Source organism: Salvelinus fontinalis, chromosome 2 (assembly GCF_029448725.1).
Source record: "Salvelinus fontinalis isolate EN_2023a chromosome 2, ASM2944872v1, whole genome shotgun sequence".
In the NCBI taxonomy this organism is placed as follows: Eukaryota; Metazoa; Chordata; class Actinopteri; order Salmoniformes; family Salmonidae; genus Salvelinus; species Salvelinus fontinalis.
The window spans coordinates 26,789,712-26,806,035 of NC_074666.1; the positions used below are offsets into that span (position 1 = coordinate 26,789,712).

A 16,324-nucleotide genomic window follows, 5' to 3' on the forward strand; every position below is an offset into this window, starting at 1 on the left:
CCTGTGTAGTCCCGCAATTAATTTGCATGAGGGAATACAGTTAATGATTTGAAATGACATAAAGCCGTATCAATTCCATCCAAGTCACTCACATACGGGATTTAGTTGCCTAGCCTAAGCAAACATGTCCTTGAGCAATATATGGAGTAAAGTTCCTATTTTGTTGCATTACAACCTGCAATTTAAATAGATTTTTATTTGGATTTCATGTAATGGACATACACAATATAGTCCAAATTGGTGAAGTAAAACGGAAAAAAACAACTTGTTTAAAAAAAAAAAAAAAAAAAAAAAAACGTAATAGTGGTGTGTACATATGTATTCACCCCCTTTCATATGAAGCCCCTAAATAAGATCTGGTGCAACCAATTACCTTCAAACCTCACATAATTATTTAAGTAAAGTCCACCTGTGTGCAATTTAAGTGTCACATGATCTGTCACATGATCTCAGTATGTATACACCTGTTCTGAAAGGCCCCAAAGTCTGCAACATCACTAAGCAAGGGGCACCACCAAGCAAGCGGCACCATGAAGACTAAGGAGCTCTCCAAACAGGTCAGGGACTAAGTTGTGGAGAAGTACAGATCAGGGTTGGGTTATAAAAAATATCAGAAACTTTGAACATTCCATTGACCACCATTAAATCCATTATTAAAAAATGGAAAGAATATGGCACCACAACAAACCTGCCAAGAGAGGGCCACCCACCAAAACTCCCGGACCAGGCAAGGAGGGCATTAACCAGAGAGGCAACAAAGAGACCAAAGATAACCCTGAATGAGCTGCAAAGCTCCACAGCGGAGATTGGAGTATCTGTTCATAGGACCACTTTAAGCTGTACACTCCACAGAGCTGGGCTTTATGGAAGAGTGGCCAGAAAAAAAGCCATTGTCTAAAGAAGAAAATAAGCAAAACATGTTTGGTGTTCGCCAAAAGGCATGTGGGAGACTCCCCAAACATATGGAAGAAGGTACTCTGGTCAGATGAGACTAAAATGTAGTTTTTTGGCCATCAAGGAAAACACTATGTCTGGCACAAACCCAACACCTCTCAACACCCCGAGAACACCATCCCCACAGTGAAGAATGGTGGTGGCAGCATCATGCTGTGGGGATGTTTTTCATCGGCAGGAAATTGAAGGAATAATGAATGGCGCTAAATACAGGGAAATTCTTGAGGGAAACCTGTTTCAGTCTTCCAGAGATTTGAGACTGGGACGGAGGTTCATCTTCCAGCAGGACAATGACCCTAAGCATACTGCTAAAGCAACACTCGAGTGGTTTAAGGGTAAACATTTAAGTGTCTTGGAATGGCCTAGTTAAAGCCCAGACCTCAATCCAATTGAGAATCTGTGGTATGACTTAAAGTTTGCCGTACACCAGTTGAACCCATCCAACTTGAAAGAGCTGGAGCAGTTTTGCCTTGAAGAATGGGCAAAAATCCCAGTGGCTAGATGTGCCAAGCTTAGTATTGACATGGGGGGGGGGGGAGGGGGGGGGGGTGAATAGTTATGCATGCTAAAGTTTTGTCTTATTTCTTGTTTGTTTTACAATAAAAAAATATTTTGCATCTTCAAAGTGGTAGGCATGTTGTGTAAGTAAAATGATACAAACCTCACAAAAATATTTTTTAATTCCAGGTTGTAAGGCAACAAAATAAGAAAAATGCCAAGTGGGGTGAATACTTCCGGAAGGCACTGCATCTAGTCCAACTGGCAACTAATTAGCAACAAATGAAAGCGCCCCACCATTGCGCACGCCCCCCCACCCCCCCCCCCCCCCCCCCCCACACACACACACTTTTCCCCGATGCCTTGAGATGGATGAAATCATACCTTGAAGGCAGTTCCCAGCGTGTCAGAGTGAGCAATGAGCTGTCACCCATTCTCAGCTATGATGTGGGTGTGCCCCAAGGGAAATACTGGGGCCCCTCCTGTTCAGCCTGTACATGAATGATCTGCCTTCTGTTTGTACTGGGTCTGAAGTTCAAATGTATGCAGATGATATAGTGATATATGTGCATGCAAAGAGCAAACAACAAGCTGCACAAGAACTCACTACTGTAATGGTCCAGGTTACAAATTGGCTCAGGGACTCGTGTCTGCATCTCAAAGTGAAAAAAACAGTCTGCATGTTCTTCACAAAGAGGGCAACTGATGCCACTGAGCCAGATGTCTATGTGTCAGGGGAGAAGATCCAGGTGGTATCCGATTTTAAGTACCTTGGCATCATATTTGATTCCAACCTCTCTTTAAAAAGCAGGTGAAAAAGGTAACTCTAATAACCAACTTCAACCTGTTGTCTGAAGCTTGTGGTGTGGAAACACTAGTTGCTTTTATATATTTTGTTTTGTTGCTTTTTATGTTATGTTGCTCTGTCTGCATGCTACGTGTTGCTTGTCCTATGTTGTTCTGCATGTGCTCACTGCTCATTGTTTTCCTGTATTGTTATTGTAATTGTTTTGAATAACCTGTCCAGGAACTGCAGTTGAAAATTAGCCGACTGGCTAAACTGGCACTTTTACTGAAACGTTGATTAATGTGCATTGTCCCTGTAAAAATACAAATAAATTCACACACACACACACACACACACACACACACACACACACACACACACACACACACACACACACACACACACACACACACACACACACACACACACACACACACACACACACACACACACACACACACACACACACACACTCCCAATCTGCTTCCATCCAGCTGTCTGTGTACTCTACCTGTCATCATCCTCAGCCAAAGCCACTTTCTCAAAGTGAACATGAAGCCGATGGCCTTCAGGAGCCTCCAGGACCCAATGGCAAGTCAAGTTGTTGCTGTAGTTGCCAGGGAAACCAGGAGAGATGATACGGCCCAACGTGGCATTTTTTATCATCCCACCACAGGAAGCTGCATTGAAAATGGATTGGATAAGAGCGAGAAGGAGATCGACAGAGATGGAGGGAAAGGGTAAAACTCAGAGAGAAAAAGAGAGACATTAAACAGCTTAAATGTCCCTTAATTTCAAAAACAATATTTGTTTTCTGCTCTCTCTTTGCTGAGTAATATCACAGTACATGGGGTTTGGAGGAAGAACATTTCCATCCCTGTGCTGAAAGAGAGTGAGAATGTTTGGAGCTGTGCAGTGGTCTGGCGAATAGGTCTCACCAGGGACTGACCATAGAGATAGTTAAAGGACCAACATTGTATCTGTCACATTATGGTGCTTGTGAGAGCATGGGCAACGCAACTGAGGCCATCTACATTTTGAAGTAGTCAATTTTCTTCTTCTACTATTTTGGTGCATACTGCCACCTGGAGTGTGTTGTTTGAACAGATATAAAGCCTAAGTGGCCGATCTACTGCTACCTGCAGGTATGGAATGTTTGCTCATGAATATAATTAATTGGCTGATCCCTCCTGATGACCTGGATGGAATTATATGATCCTTCCTTTACCCATAGGAAGTCTCACCCAGTTGACTACTTCAAAATGGTGAAAGTCCTCAATGGTGCTGCCCATGCTAAAATGGGCTTTTGGCCACTGGAGTCCTCTATCTATCTCTATGGGACTGGCTGACTGACTGACTCTATCTGTGTGTGATCAACTAGTGAGGAGAGCAGAGCAGCAGAACAGTATCAGTGCAGAACAGCTGTAGGGAGTGAGAGTGAGGCTGGCAGAAGAGACGGTGCTAATTGAGAGCAGGTGAAGGATAGTCATGCAGCCCACTACTAATTAGTGTAGTGTAGCTAGGTCCAAATGGGCTGGTTTAGCCCGGTCTCGTCTCCATAGCACTGCTCCCTCTCCCCATACTGGTAATCAGACACCAACAGACCAGGCCTCTCAGCACAACCAATCAACTTTGGGCCTGAATGAGGATGCTAGACTGACATGTTGTAAAAGTTCACCATAGGCCTAACCCACTGGGCAAAAAGTTGCTTGTATCATTACTATAAAGGGAGGCATGGGCGTTACATGTTGAGGTAGGACGTCGCGCTGAGTGCTATTATTTGCAAAGTGGATATAAATAGTTGCCTTAATTAGGCCCACTTACAAGATTTACAAATTATAAACAGGACGAAGAGCAACATAAGTCAGAACACTAACAACATAAACTATAGGCCTCAATCATTACTGACAGCAATTTGGTCATAAAGCAGGAAGTATAGCCACACCCTTCCATGTCTGGCTACAACAGGACAATTTTGTTTTAGGTGGGATCCTTGGAATGTCTGGATTTTGCTCATGCGCCTGATATTGTCCAATCGTAATTCAGCATTCAGGGTTGGTTTAAACCAGAGCCATGTATTTAAAGAGTTGGGCCATTGAGGTTTCTGTACTATGATGCATTTACATGACCCTCCACAAAGTGGTATTCAAAGTCGGGGTCACCGTGGGGTTGGCATATAAACCAAATCACAAAAACAAAATAATTTGGAACAAAAAATGTAGAGTACAGATTATTTTATAGAAAGGGAAAGGGGGATACCTAGTCAGTTGTCCAACTGAATGTATTCAACCGAAATGTGTCTTCGGCATTTAACCCAACCCCTCTGAATCAGAGAGGTGGGGGTGGGGTGGGGGGCTGTATGGTACAACACACAAAACGCTTTTGAGAAAGATTAGACATTTGAAAAGTACAATTTTATTGAGTAAATGTATTGAATTGAAGGTTATTTGTTGATGTGATTATTAAGAAAATGTGGTCCCTGCTTTTTGAATACCGCTGCCCTACAACATTCTATGGCAATCATATTAGTGTAATACATGAATGACTAGAATGGGCATCATGATGCATTTACATGACACTTCAAAATACTATGAAAGCCATGCTAGTATAACAGATGTCAGGCTGCTTTTAGCAAGCACCGCTTCCTCCTGATTCAGCTCACACTGATTCAGTCCGGGACAGTATATCTTCCCTGTCCCTGTCCCCATCCCGGACTGGAACTAACAGTATATCTTCACTGTCCCTGTCCCCATCCCGGACTGGAACTAACAGTATATTTTCCCTGTCCCTGTCCCCATCCCGGACTGGAACTAACAGTATATTTCCCTGTCCCTGTCCCCATCCCGGACTGGAACTAACAGTATATCTTCCCTGTCCCTGTCCCCATCCCGGACTGGAACTAACAGTATATCTTCACTGTCCCTGTCCCCATCCCGGACTGGAACTAACAGTATATCTTCACTGTCCCTGTCCCCATCCCGGACTGGAACTAACAGTATATTTTCCCTGTCCCTGTCCCCATCCCAGACTGGAACTAACAGTATATCTTCCCTGTCCCTGTCCCCATCCCGGACTGGAACTAACAGTATATCTTCCCTGTCCCTGTCCCCATCCCGGACTGGAACTAACAGTATATCTTCACTGTCCCTGTCCCCATCCCGGACTGGAACTAACAGTATATCTTCCCTGTCCCTGTCCCCATCCCGGACTGGAACTAACAGTATATCTTCACTGTCCCTGTCCCCATCCCGAACTGGAACTAACAGTATATCTTCCCTGTCCCTGTCCCCATCCCGGACTGGAACTAACAGTATATCTTCCCTGTCCCTGTCCCCATCCCAGACTGGAACTAACAGTATATCTTCCCTGTCCCTGTCCCCATCCCGGACTGGAACTAACAGTATATCTTCCCTGTCTCTGTCCCCATCCCGGACTGGAACTACTGATCCTCTGCTTGCAGACACACGTGACCACCGTCCTTGACAACGTACCAACCATATGAGCTATCCAAAAATATCAACGTTTAAACCTAGCTGTGGAGTGAGCTTACGTTCTTAACTCCTTTATGTTAGCACCCCATTAACAGTACATGGGTAATATTTAAATAATGCTATGTGACTGTATGTTTAGAATTAGACAAATACAAAAACATCTAAAAGTTAGCCAAACTCTCTAAATATATGGCTCTGATTAAAATATTGAACTTTCGAACACACCTATGTTTGACACACCTTGCGCCCCCTGGAAAAAAATTCAGCTCACACTGATTCAGCTCACAGCTCACACTGTCCCCATCCCGGACTGGAACTAACAGTATATCTTCCCTGTCCCTGTCCCCATCCTGGACTGGAACTAACAGTATATCTTCACTGTCCCTGTCCCCATCCCGGACTGGAACTAACAGTATATCTTCCCTGTCCCTGTCCCCATCCTGGACTGGAACTAACAGTATATCTTCACTGTCCCTGTCCCCATCCCGGACTGGAACTAACAGTATATCTTCACTGTCCCTGTCCCCATCCCAGACTGGAACTAACAGTATATCTTCCCTGTCCCTGTCCCCATCCCGGACTGGAACTAACAGTATATCTTCCCTGTCCCTGTCCCCATCCCGGACTGGAACTAACAGTATATCTTCCCTGTCCCTGTCCCTGTCCCCATCCCGGACTGGAACTAACAGTATATCTTCCCTGTCCCTGTCCCCATCCCGGACTGGAACTAACAGTATATCTTCCCTGTCCCTGTCCCTGTCCCCATCCTGGACTGGAACTAAGAGTATATCTTCCCTGTCCCTGTCCTCATCCCGAACTGGAACTAACAGTATATCTTCCCTGTCCCTGTCCCCATCCCGGACTGGAACTAACAGTATATCTTCACTGTCCCTGTCCCCATCCCGGACTGGAACTAACAGTATATCTTCCCTGTCCCTGTCCCCATCCCGGACTGGAACTAACAGTATATCTTCCCTGTCCCTGTCCTCATCCCGGACTGGAACTAACAGTATATCTTCCCTGTCCCTGTCCCCATCCCGGACTGGAACTACTGATCCTCTGCTTGCAGACACACGTGACCACCGTCCTTGACAACGTACCAACCATATGAGCTATCCAAAAATATCAACGTTTAAACCTAACTGTGGAGTGAGCTTACGTTCTTAACTCCTTTATGTTAGCACCCCATTAACAGTACATGGGTAATATTTAAATAATGCTATGTGACTGTATGTTTAGAATTAGACAAATACAAAAACATCTAAAAGTTAGCCAAACTCTCTAAATATATGGCTCTGATTAAAATATTGAACTTTCGAACACACCTATGTTTGACACACCTTGCGCCCCCTGGAAAAAGATACCCCCTTGGTAGTATGCAAGGGAAACAAGGTAAGCATTTATTTTGATTTTAGCTTAATCGTATCGATTTAATTGCTTACCATGATTCATTTTTGTAGTAACATTTAATGAACAAATCCATGAATGGAACAGAGTAATATGTAGTGTGGAGGGAATGAATCGGTGTGCGAGTGCGACCAAAACATTTAATTTTCTTATGACATGACTTATGACAAAAATGTGTACCACAGGGCACAGGCCTGCTATTCATATATGAACATGTACTATTTCCCCATACTATGCAACTATTTTGGGAAACACTCTTTGTGAAGAAGAGTAGGCTAGACATGTTAGTCGCTGAAGTAACAAGGGCATGTTTGTTTACAACTGCACTATTGCCCTTAACCCTGGATTTATATTAAACAGCCTGAATAGCAGGGGATGCGGGTTACACAGAGAGAATTAAAGTCACACAGCAGTAAGCCAAACACCTGATAGGCCTACCAAATAGAGCACACAATAAACCCCAATTAACCTCTGGGCCGTTGGTGCCAAATAACATCCAGTCCATTTAAACTGAGTTTAATTACTTTAATCATTCAGCTGAAATGTTATTTTCCTCAGTTGTCAGTCTCTGTGGTGTTCTCTGAGGGGTTACTATAATTTCCCATTGGTTCTCAGTAAGCAGATGAATGGATCCAGGAAGTTGATGAGCTGAAGTCTGTGTGTGTGTCTGTGCATATGTGTCTGTGTGTATGTGTGTGTGTTTGGCAGGAAGGAAGCAGTGTTGTTGTCTCTTACCCAGGCATTTTGGCTCCTTGCCACTCCAGTAAGGTGTAGTGGCGTTGCGACAGGCGAGCATGGTGGGGCCTTGCAGCTGGTAGCCGGTCAGACACTGAAAGTAGGCCTCTCCCCCAGCATGGAGGTGAGTCACTGATACCTCCCCGTTGGCTGGCTCCTTAGGGAAGGCACAGCTCAGCAAGAAGGCTAGAGGGAGGGGAGGGGAGGGAGGGAGGGAGGGAGGGGATTTAATCAGTGATGAACGGTTTGATATTATTTCTCTTTGTGAATTTTTTCACCATGGTTGTTCGAAGTGGAATAAGTTGTTATCTCAGTGCTACCATTTCACTTGAATTATGCATACAGTAAATCAATGGACAGTGTAGACACACACACCCACACACAGAGTACATGTTGTGTATGAAGAATGTACTGTAATTGGGTCGAGCAGGGCTGTTTTGATCAGTTTTCTACTTGGGTTATAAATATTCCACTCCAATTAATTGCAGTTTAAAAGTACATCTGCAAATAGATTGTGACATGTCTGCAATCGCTAATGAGTTTCAGTGTGCTGCAAAGTCTACACACACACACAGCTATGGCACGGAGATTTAGGTTTGGTGTACAGGGTAAAAGTAGAGTTGTAGATCAGTTCCATTTCAGAGCTGGTACTTTAATGTGATAGTGTGGAGAAGAATTGTCTCTGTACCAGTTGTCAAAGCGCTGTGAGTCCAGCGCAGCAAGATGAATGGGCTTCAACTTCCTTTGCGTCCCTGTCCCTGTCCTTAAACGGATGGTGCTACATGGGATGTATGGTAGCAATCATTAGTTGGTGTGGATGATGGATTGAGCTAACCATGTCCTTAATGAGCGCTATATAACAGGCCTTTCTGTCTGTCGGAGCGCAGGCCCTCTCTGCTCTGCTCTGCCTCACTGGCGCAGCATGCTCTCTCTCTGAAATTATGTTCTTGAGGTCCAGTGCAGATAACACCAAAACCTTGCATTTATTGAAAATACACCATGGAAGCAAAAATATAATTTTAACAACACTAGACCTAAATTAAAATAATGGTGACAGACAGAGGTGGTGTAAGATAAAGCATTAACATACTTCACCCAAATCCAGACGGCTGATGTTCTGAAATAGCTGCAAAATCTGGGTCCCTACAACTCAGCTGGGCTAGACAATCTGGACCCTCTCTTCCTGAAATTATCCGCCAGCATTGTTGCAACCCCTATTACTAGTCTGTTCAACCTATCTTTCGTTTCATCTGAGATTCCTAAAGATTGGAAAGCGGCCGCGGTCATCCTCCTCTTCAAAGGGAGAGACACTCTAGACCCAAACTGTTACAGACCTATATCCATCCTGCCCTGCCTATCTAAAGTCTTCGAAAGCCAAGTGAACAAACAGATCGCCACCATTTTGAATCCCACATACCTTCTCCGCTATTCAATCTGGTTTCCGAGCTGGTCATGGTGCACCACAGCCACGCTCAAGGTCCTAAACGATATCATAACCGCCATCGATAAAAGACAGTACTGTGCAGCCGTCTTCATCGACCTGGCCAAGGCTTTCGACTCTGTCAATCACCGTATTCTTATCGGCAGACTCAATAGCCCTGGTTTCTCAAATGACTGCCTTGCCTGGTTCACCAACTACTTCTCAGATAGAGTTCAGTGTGTCAAATCGGAGGGCCTGTTGTCCGGACCTCTGGCAGTCTCTATGGGGGTGCCACAGGGTTAAATTCTCAGGCCGAGTCTTTTCTCTGTATATATCAATGATGTCGCTCTTGCTGCGGGTGATTCTCTGATCCACCTCTATGCAGACGACACCATTCTGTATACATCTGGCCCTTCTTTGTATACTGTGTTAACAAACCTCCAAACGAACTTCAACGCCATACAACACTCCTTCTGTGGCCTCCAACTGCTCTTAAATGCTAGTAAAACGAAATGCATGCTCTTCAACTGTTCGCTGCCCACGCCAGGCCGACTAGCATAACTACTCTGGGCGGTTCTGACTTAGAATATATGGACAAGTATAAATACCTAGGTGTCTGGCTAGACTGCAAACTCTCCTTCCAGACTCACATTTAGCATCTCCAATCAAAAGTTAATTCTAGAATCGGCTTCCTATTTCGCAACCAATTCTCCTTCACTCATTCTGCCAAACATACCCTCGTAAAACTGACTATCCTACCGATCCTCGACTTCGGCGATGTCATTTACAAAATAGCTTCCAACACTCTACTCAGAAAATTGGATGCAGTCTATCACAGTGCCATCCGTTTTGTCATCAAAGCCCCATATACTACCCACCACTGCGACCTGTATGCTCTTGTTGGCTGGTCCTCGCTACACATTCGTCGCCAAACCCACTGGCTCCATGTCATCTACAAGTCTTTGCTAGGTAAAGCCCCGCCTTGTCTCAGCTCACTGATCACCATAGCAACACCCACCCGCAGCACGCGCTTCAGCAGGTATATCTCACTGGTCATCCCCAAAGCCAACACTTTCTTTGGCTGCCTTTCCTTGCAGTTCTCTGCTGCCTATGACTGGAACGAATTTCAAAAATCACTGAAGTTGGAAACTTATATCGCTCTCACTAATCTTAAGCGTCAGCTGTCAGAGCAGCTTACCGATCGCTGCAGCTGTACACAGCCCATCTGTAAATAGCCCATCCAACCAACTACCTACCGCATCCCCATATTTGTTCTTGTTTTTCTGCTCTTTTGCACACCAGTATTTTTACTTGCACGTCCTCGTCTGCACATATATCACTCCAGTGTAAATTGCTAAATTGTAATTACTTCGTAACTATTGGCCTATTTATTGCCTTAACTCCTTCCTTCATTTGCTCACTCTGTACATAGATTTTTATATTGTGTTATTGACTGAACGTTTGTTTATGTGTAACTCTGTGTTGTTGTTTTTTGTCGCACTGCTTTGCTTTATCTTGGCCAGGTCGCAGTTGTAAATGAGAACTTGTTCTCAACTGGCCTACCTGGTTAAATAAAGGTGAAAAAATATATGAAAAATAAATAAAAACATATAGTAACAATGCCTGTCTCTTGCCTAACTCATAGAGATCTACTGTACAGATGTAGGATCTTCATTTGATCATCCTGTTGCAGGGGAACTTTACTGCAATGCATGAAATGTAAAACTTGTAATGTATTTGAGATTTAAAAAGGCTTCTGAAGTTTTTCCATATGAAAAATGCATCACCCCCTACAAAAATGTACATGGATTATAATCCACATAATAATTCATATTTCCTGTTGCTGCATGATTATTTTCCTGCTGTAGCAAACTGGCTCAAATTAAGATCCTACATCTGTAGGTGTGATGATACCAAGAATGTGTTTTATCTGATTGTTTCATCTGATTGCTGTTTCTAAATAACAACATTTGTGAATAGTTTGAGGATAACAAAGCTGTTAAATAGCCTGTGTCTACAGAGCCTTAAGCACTAGTAGGCTAAGTGTGACAGCCAGCTTTCGAAAACAGAGAGCAAAGACAAGGACCCTGTGGAGGATCCCAACTGTTTAGTATGTCTGACTCAATCCTTTACTCATTAATATGATTTGGAGGAACAGTCGGAGTGAAAATAAGCTGTTAGGTTGTGTCAACACGCAGGTGGAAATATTTCAAACAAAGCTCTCAGCTCAGCTCACACTCTTGCTCTCCTGCTGTAGACCAGTCACTACCTCCTCCTCCTTCTGCTCCCCCAGACATGGGAATAAAAGGCACAGTGTAGAATGCTGAACCTGAGACAACCACTGTGGGGGTTGAGTGTGCAGAGACTGAGCACGGGAGCATTACGCTGTCGCAACATAAAACGTTTAAGCATTCCAGAACCCATTCAAATGGTATAATCACTGCTCTTTATTTCCCTTTCTTCTCATGGCTGCATATGAAAATCGACATTAAAGCTAACAGTTTTACAGCCCTCTGCCGCCCGACACGAGGCATTAAGGAAAAGTACACTTTGGAAGGCAATTTAATTTCAACCCCTCTCCCTGCCTGCCAGAAGACATTTGGATATTAGTGCTGAAAGTAGACGATGCTCTCCCCCAGCAATCAAACTCAATAAGACTGACAGAGGCAGGGGTTTTAGTGTCTGTCTATTTACTAAGGATTCACTTTAGCTCTCTTCATGTTGTGTACTATACATCATTGTACTTTTTGACACCATTGTGCAGTGTGGCATACTTTGCAGGAAGTCGTTTAGTGTATTTGATGTACCACATGTGGTTTAAAGTCGGTGTTAAAGTGTGCAGCAACTATGATTTATCCCAGGATGCCCTCATAAACCTGTACACAACTCTGTACATAACTCTCCAAGCTGTAATAGTATGTTAAATCATTATCTTACCTGGCTGCCTCAGCACATCAACAACTGCTCAAGGGGGGCAATAGTAAACAATAACATGTGTCACTCAAGACGATCATTTATTGTTTACATTAATGCTACAGGAACAGCACAGAACTGATAAAGAGAAAATGATTTGCTTGCGACACTGCATTCAAGAAATTATACTCTAGATATCTCTCATAGCCTAACAAGACTCTCTGTAAGCGTAGAGAAACAATGGTTTTATAAAGGCTTGTCTCTCGGAATGCGGTTCAGACTTATTAACACCGTATTGAAGGCCCAACAAACCAAGTTTTGTCCTCCAGCTGTTGAACCATTATTAATCAAATACCAATGAAATTTCAACACATACAACTTAAATTACAAACCACCTCCTTAAGAAATGCCTTAAGGTTCGGTGTGCTAGCATAGGTTATAATAAAAATAGCACACTGATTTCTCCTACACTAACATTTCCACCATGATGAAGCAGCTGCAGCTAGCCAGCCAGCCAGTCTTCTCTCTCTGGAGTAAATCAATGAGATGCAGAGTTAGAGTCCAGCTGCCCTAGGTCATCCATTGAATTCTTACTTTATCACTGGCTCCACTGAGCCCAGTTATTGCCATTATCATACCACCATTTCATATTTGTTGAGCCTGTACAGTGGGGATGCTGCAGGCGGAGACAATCCCCTAAGAATTAAATTAGATGCAGCCTCCATTCCATTGTACTTCATCGTAGAGGGCCATAAAGCCTGATTGTTTTGCTATTACAAGTAATGGCACCACAGTAAACACAGAGGCAGATTAGCTGATGGTGGGGCCTCAGGCAACAGATGCTGAGGTAATGTCCTTGGTTATTCAGCCCCATAAGAGAGAGAAGATAGGGGGGAAAGAGGAGGGAAACAACTGGAAATGTGGTCCTGATCTCTGCCATCAGTGACAGCTGTAATGGGAGTTTGAATGACATCCTATCTCATCAATGACCATTGCCACTTTATCAGTCAAGGATCAATAGGTATTAATGCACAGAGCCAAAGCGGAAAAAGGATTATCACTAGTGGCAGTGGTGGCTAGGTTTGACCACCACTTTGGCATTAGGGCAGGCCATACTAATCACATGCCTTTGGACTGACATGTCACTGAGTAAAATAATGTATTGCTAATAAACTTAGTATTGACTTAACCTCTAACCTATTATGGTAGGCTCAATTTGCAATTTATCATGTATTAAGAATTGTATGACAGTAAATCAATGATATTGATGATGAGGGTTACAACTCATAACTGATTCATGGCAACTAAATCAGCAGTAATGACAGGGTGGAGGGCAGCAGGGCAGCATGGCAGCCTATGGCATCAGTTGTAATGTAATTTGGTGCTCTGGAGAGACTCACTCTACTCATCAGTCTAGAGTAGACTAACCCTCATTGATGGGACCGTGCCGGCTGCAGTCTAAAGTTACTTCTCCTTAATAGCATTTATTGAGCAGTTGACCGTTGGAATTAAATGTTTAACCCAACCACATAAATATCAATACATCACAGCAGAACTGTGGTGGGGCTCTCTCAGATTGAACCTCTCTTCCCAGGGACAAGACTATTGATCTTTGTTTAAGGGTAATGTTTCATCGGAGAACTCGTACAGAGCAAGACTCACATGTACTTAAAATCAGAGTAATTCACCAGACCTTTCACTTAGCCTTCAAGGGCTGTTTCCACTCAGATGCTGATGATGCTGAACCACAATATCCACTGGGCATGGAATCAAACTGTATCGGAATCGATCACAGAGTGTTACCTATGAGACTGTGGTTTAACACACATTTGTAAAGTGTGTAGGTAGTATGTGTATATGTGAGGGCCTTAATGCTCTCAGTTGACATTTGAGTGGATGGCTTTTCTTTGCAATGTGAAATATTCCACGCATACTGACTTGGTGGAGGTGATAACTTGTTTTGGCTGGGGTATCCCTCTGCTCTGCAGCCCTCTCCAACCCTCTCCTAACCAAGTCTATGGAGTCTCAATTTTACATGACCAGATGAAAAATGCATCTCTCCCCTTTGGCCTGAGTATCTGTTATGAAATGCAGAGAGAATTTGTTTAGTGCTCTGCCCATCAGAACACATTGAGGATAATTACATGCAGAGTATATTGGCAGGGTGGGAATATTAGATTGGTAATAAAATTATACTTGCCCCCCTGTAGTAATGAACAACTCTGACTAGAGCAGCAGCCTTGCACCGGTGATGGCTGGCATCTAGCTACCATTTTCCATTTTGGGGCATCAATGTTTGGCCAGTGTTTGTCACACTGGGAGTCCTCCCTTCCCAGCTGCAGCCCCTAGGGAACCGTGTAGTAGTGGGAAATCAAATGGCTGATTAAGGAGTTAGAGGAGGAAATGTTTCTGCCCTCCTCTCCCTCCCCTCTGGTGTCACACCAACAGATGTCTCCATTACAGCAGATGAGACACACTGAGAGACACATGGCAGAAACCTCTATGAATAAGCTGCTGTTGTCCTCATCAGACAGTCAACGATACAGTTCTCATCCCCCATGCTGAAAGGTGGTAGGATACAGTTGAGTGAATTTGTGTATATGATTACTGTAAGTGAGAGTAGTTTCTACATGTGCCAAGATGAAATGTCTCTGTCCCTCTCTGCCCCCATCTCTTTTGTAACAAGCAGACATGTTATTGTCATTCCACTAGGGACCTGTTTTTAAAGTATTAGGTGAGTATGTTTATTCTGTGTTACCATTTAATTAGCTAGTAAATAAATTATTAAACCAATTGGTGTTGTACTGAATCATAAGTAAGGCTCGGGTTTTTGCAGATGCAAGGAGGTTACGAATGTGTCACGATCGTCGTAACTTTGAATAGAGGACCAAGGCGCAGCGTGATAGAACGACATCTTTTTATTATGAAGACGAACAAAAAACAAACAGACGACCGTGAAGCTATTCAAACAAATAGTGCTGACAATAAACACTACACATAGACATAGACAATTACCCACAAAAGCCTACTGCCTATGGCTGCCTTAAATATGGCTCCCAATCAGAGACAATGAATGACAGCTGTCTCTGATTGAAAACCATTCAGGCAACCATAGACTTACCTAGACACCTACACTCAACACAAACCCATACACTCTACCAAAACCCCCTATACCATACAACCACCCCAGACGAGACAACTATACACAAACATCCCCCCTGTCACACCCTGACCTAACCAAAATATTACAGAAAACAAAGATAACTAAGGCCAGGGCGTGACAGTACCTCCCCCCCCCCCCAAAGGTGCGGACTCCGGCCGCAAAACCTGACACAGAAGGGGAGGGTCCGGGTGGGCCTTCCTACGGCGGCGGCTCGGGTGCGGGACGTGGCCCCCACTCCACCATAGTTAATACCCGCTTTGGTGGCTCTGGCAGATCCTAGCTGACTGGCGGCTCTGGCAGATCCTGGCTGATTGGCGGCTCTGGCAGATCCTGGCTGGCTGGCGGCTCTGGCAGATCCTGGCTGGCTGGCGGCTCTGGCAGATCCTGGCTGGCTGGCGGCTCTGGCAGATCCTGGCTGGCTGGCGGCTCTGGCAGATCCTGGCTGGCTGACGGCTCTGGCAGATCCTGGCTGGCTGACGGCTCTGGCTGGTCATGGCTGGCGGACGGCTCTGGCGGCTCCTGTCTGGCGGCAGCTCCTGGCTGGCGGGCGGCTCTGGCAGATCCTGGCTGGCGGGCGGCTCTGGCAGATCCTGGCTGGCGGGCGGCTGTGGCAGATCCTGTCTGGCGGGCGGCTCTAGCGGCTCCTGTCTGGCGGGCGGCTCTAGCGGCTCCTGTCTGGCGGACGGCTCTAGCGACTCCTGTCTGGCGGACGGCTCTAGCGGCTCCTGTCTGGCGGACGGCTCTAGCGGCTCCTGTCTGGCGGACGGCTCTAGCGGCTCGGGACAGACGGGCGGCTTTGAAGGCTTGGGACAGACGGGCAGCTCTGACGGCTCGGGACAGACGGGCAGCTCTGACGGCTCGGGACAGACGGGCAGCTTTGACGGCTCGGGACAGACGGGCAGCTCTGACGGCTCGGGACAGACGGGCAGCTCTGACGGCTCGGGACAGACGGGCTG

General features: G+C 44.9%; 1 protein-coding gene across 1 annotated transcript in view; it reads right to left on the reverse strand.

Annotated features, from left to right (window-relative positions):
• Positions 1 to 16,324, reverse strand: part of LOC129815392 (seizure protein 6 homolog) — a gene marked incomplete in the record, with an annotated part of 245,557 nt that overhangs the window by 31,131 nt on the left and 198,102 nt on the right. The window contains 2 exon segments of the mRNA XM_055869177.1: positions 2,751 to 2,919; positions 7,873 to 8,058. Coding sequence (XP_055725152.1) covers positions 2,751 to 2,919; positions 7,873 to 8,058 — 355 coding nt within the window.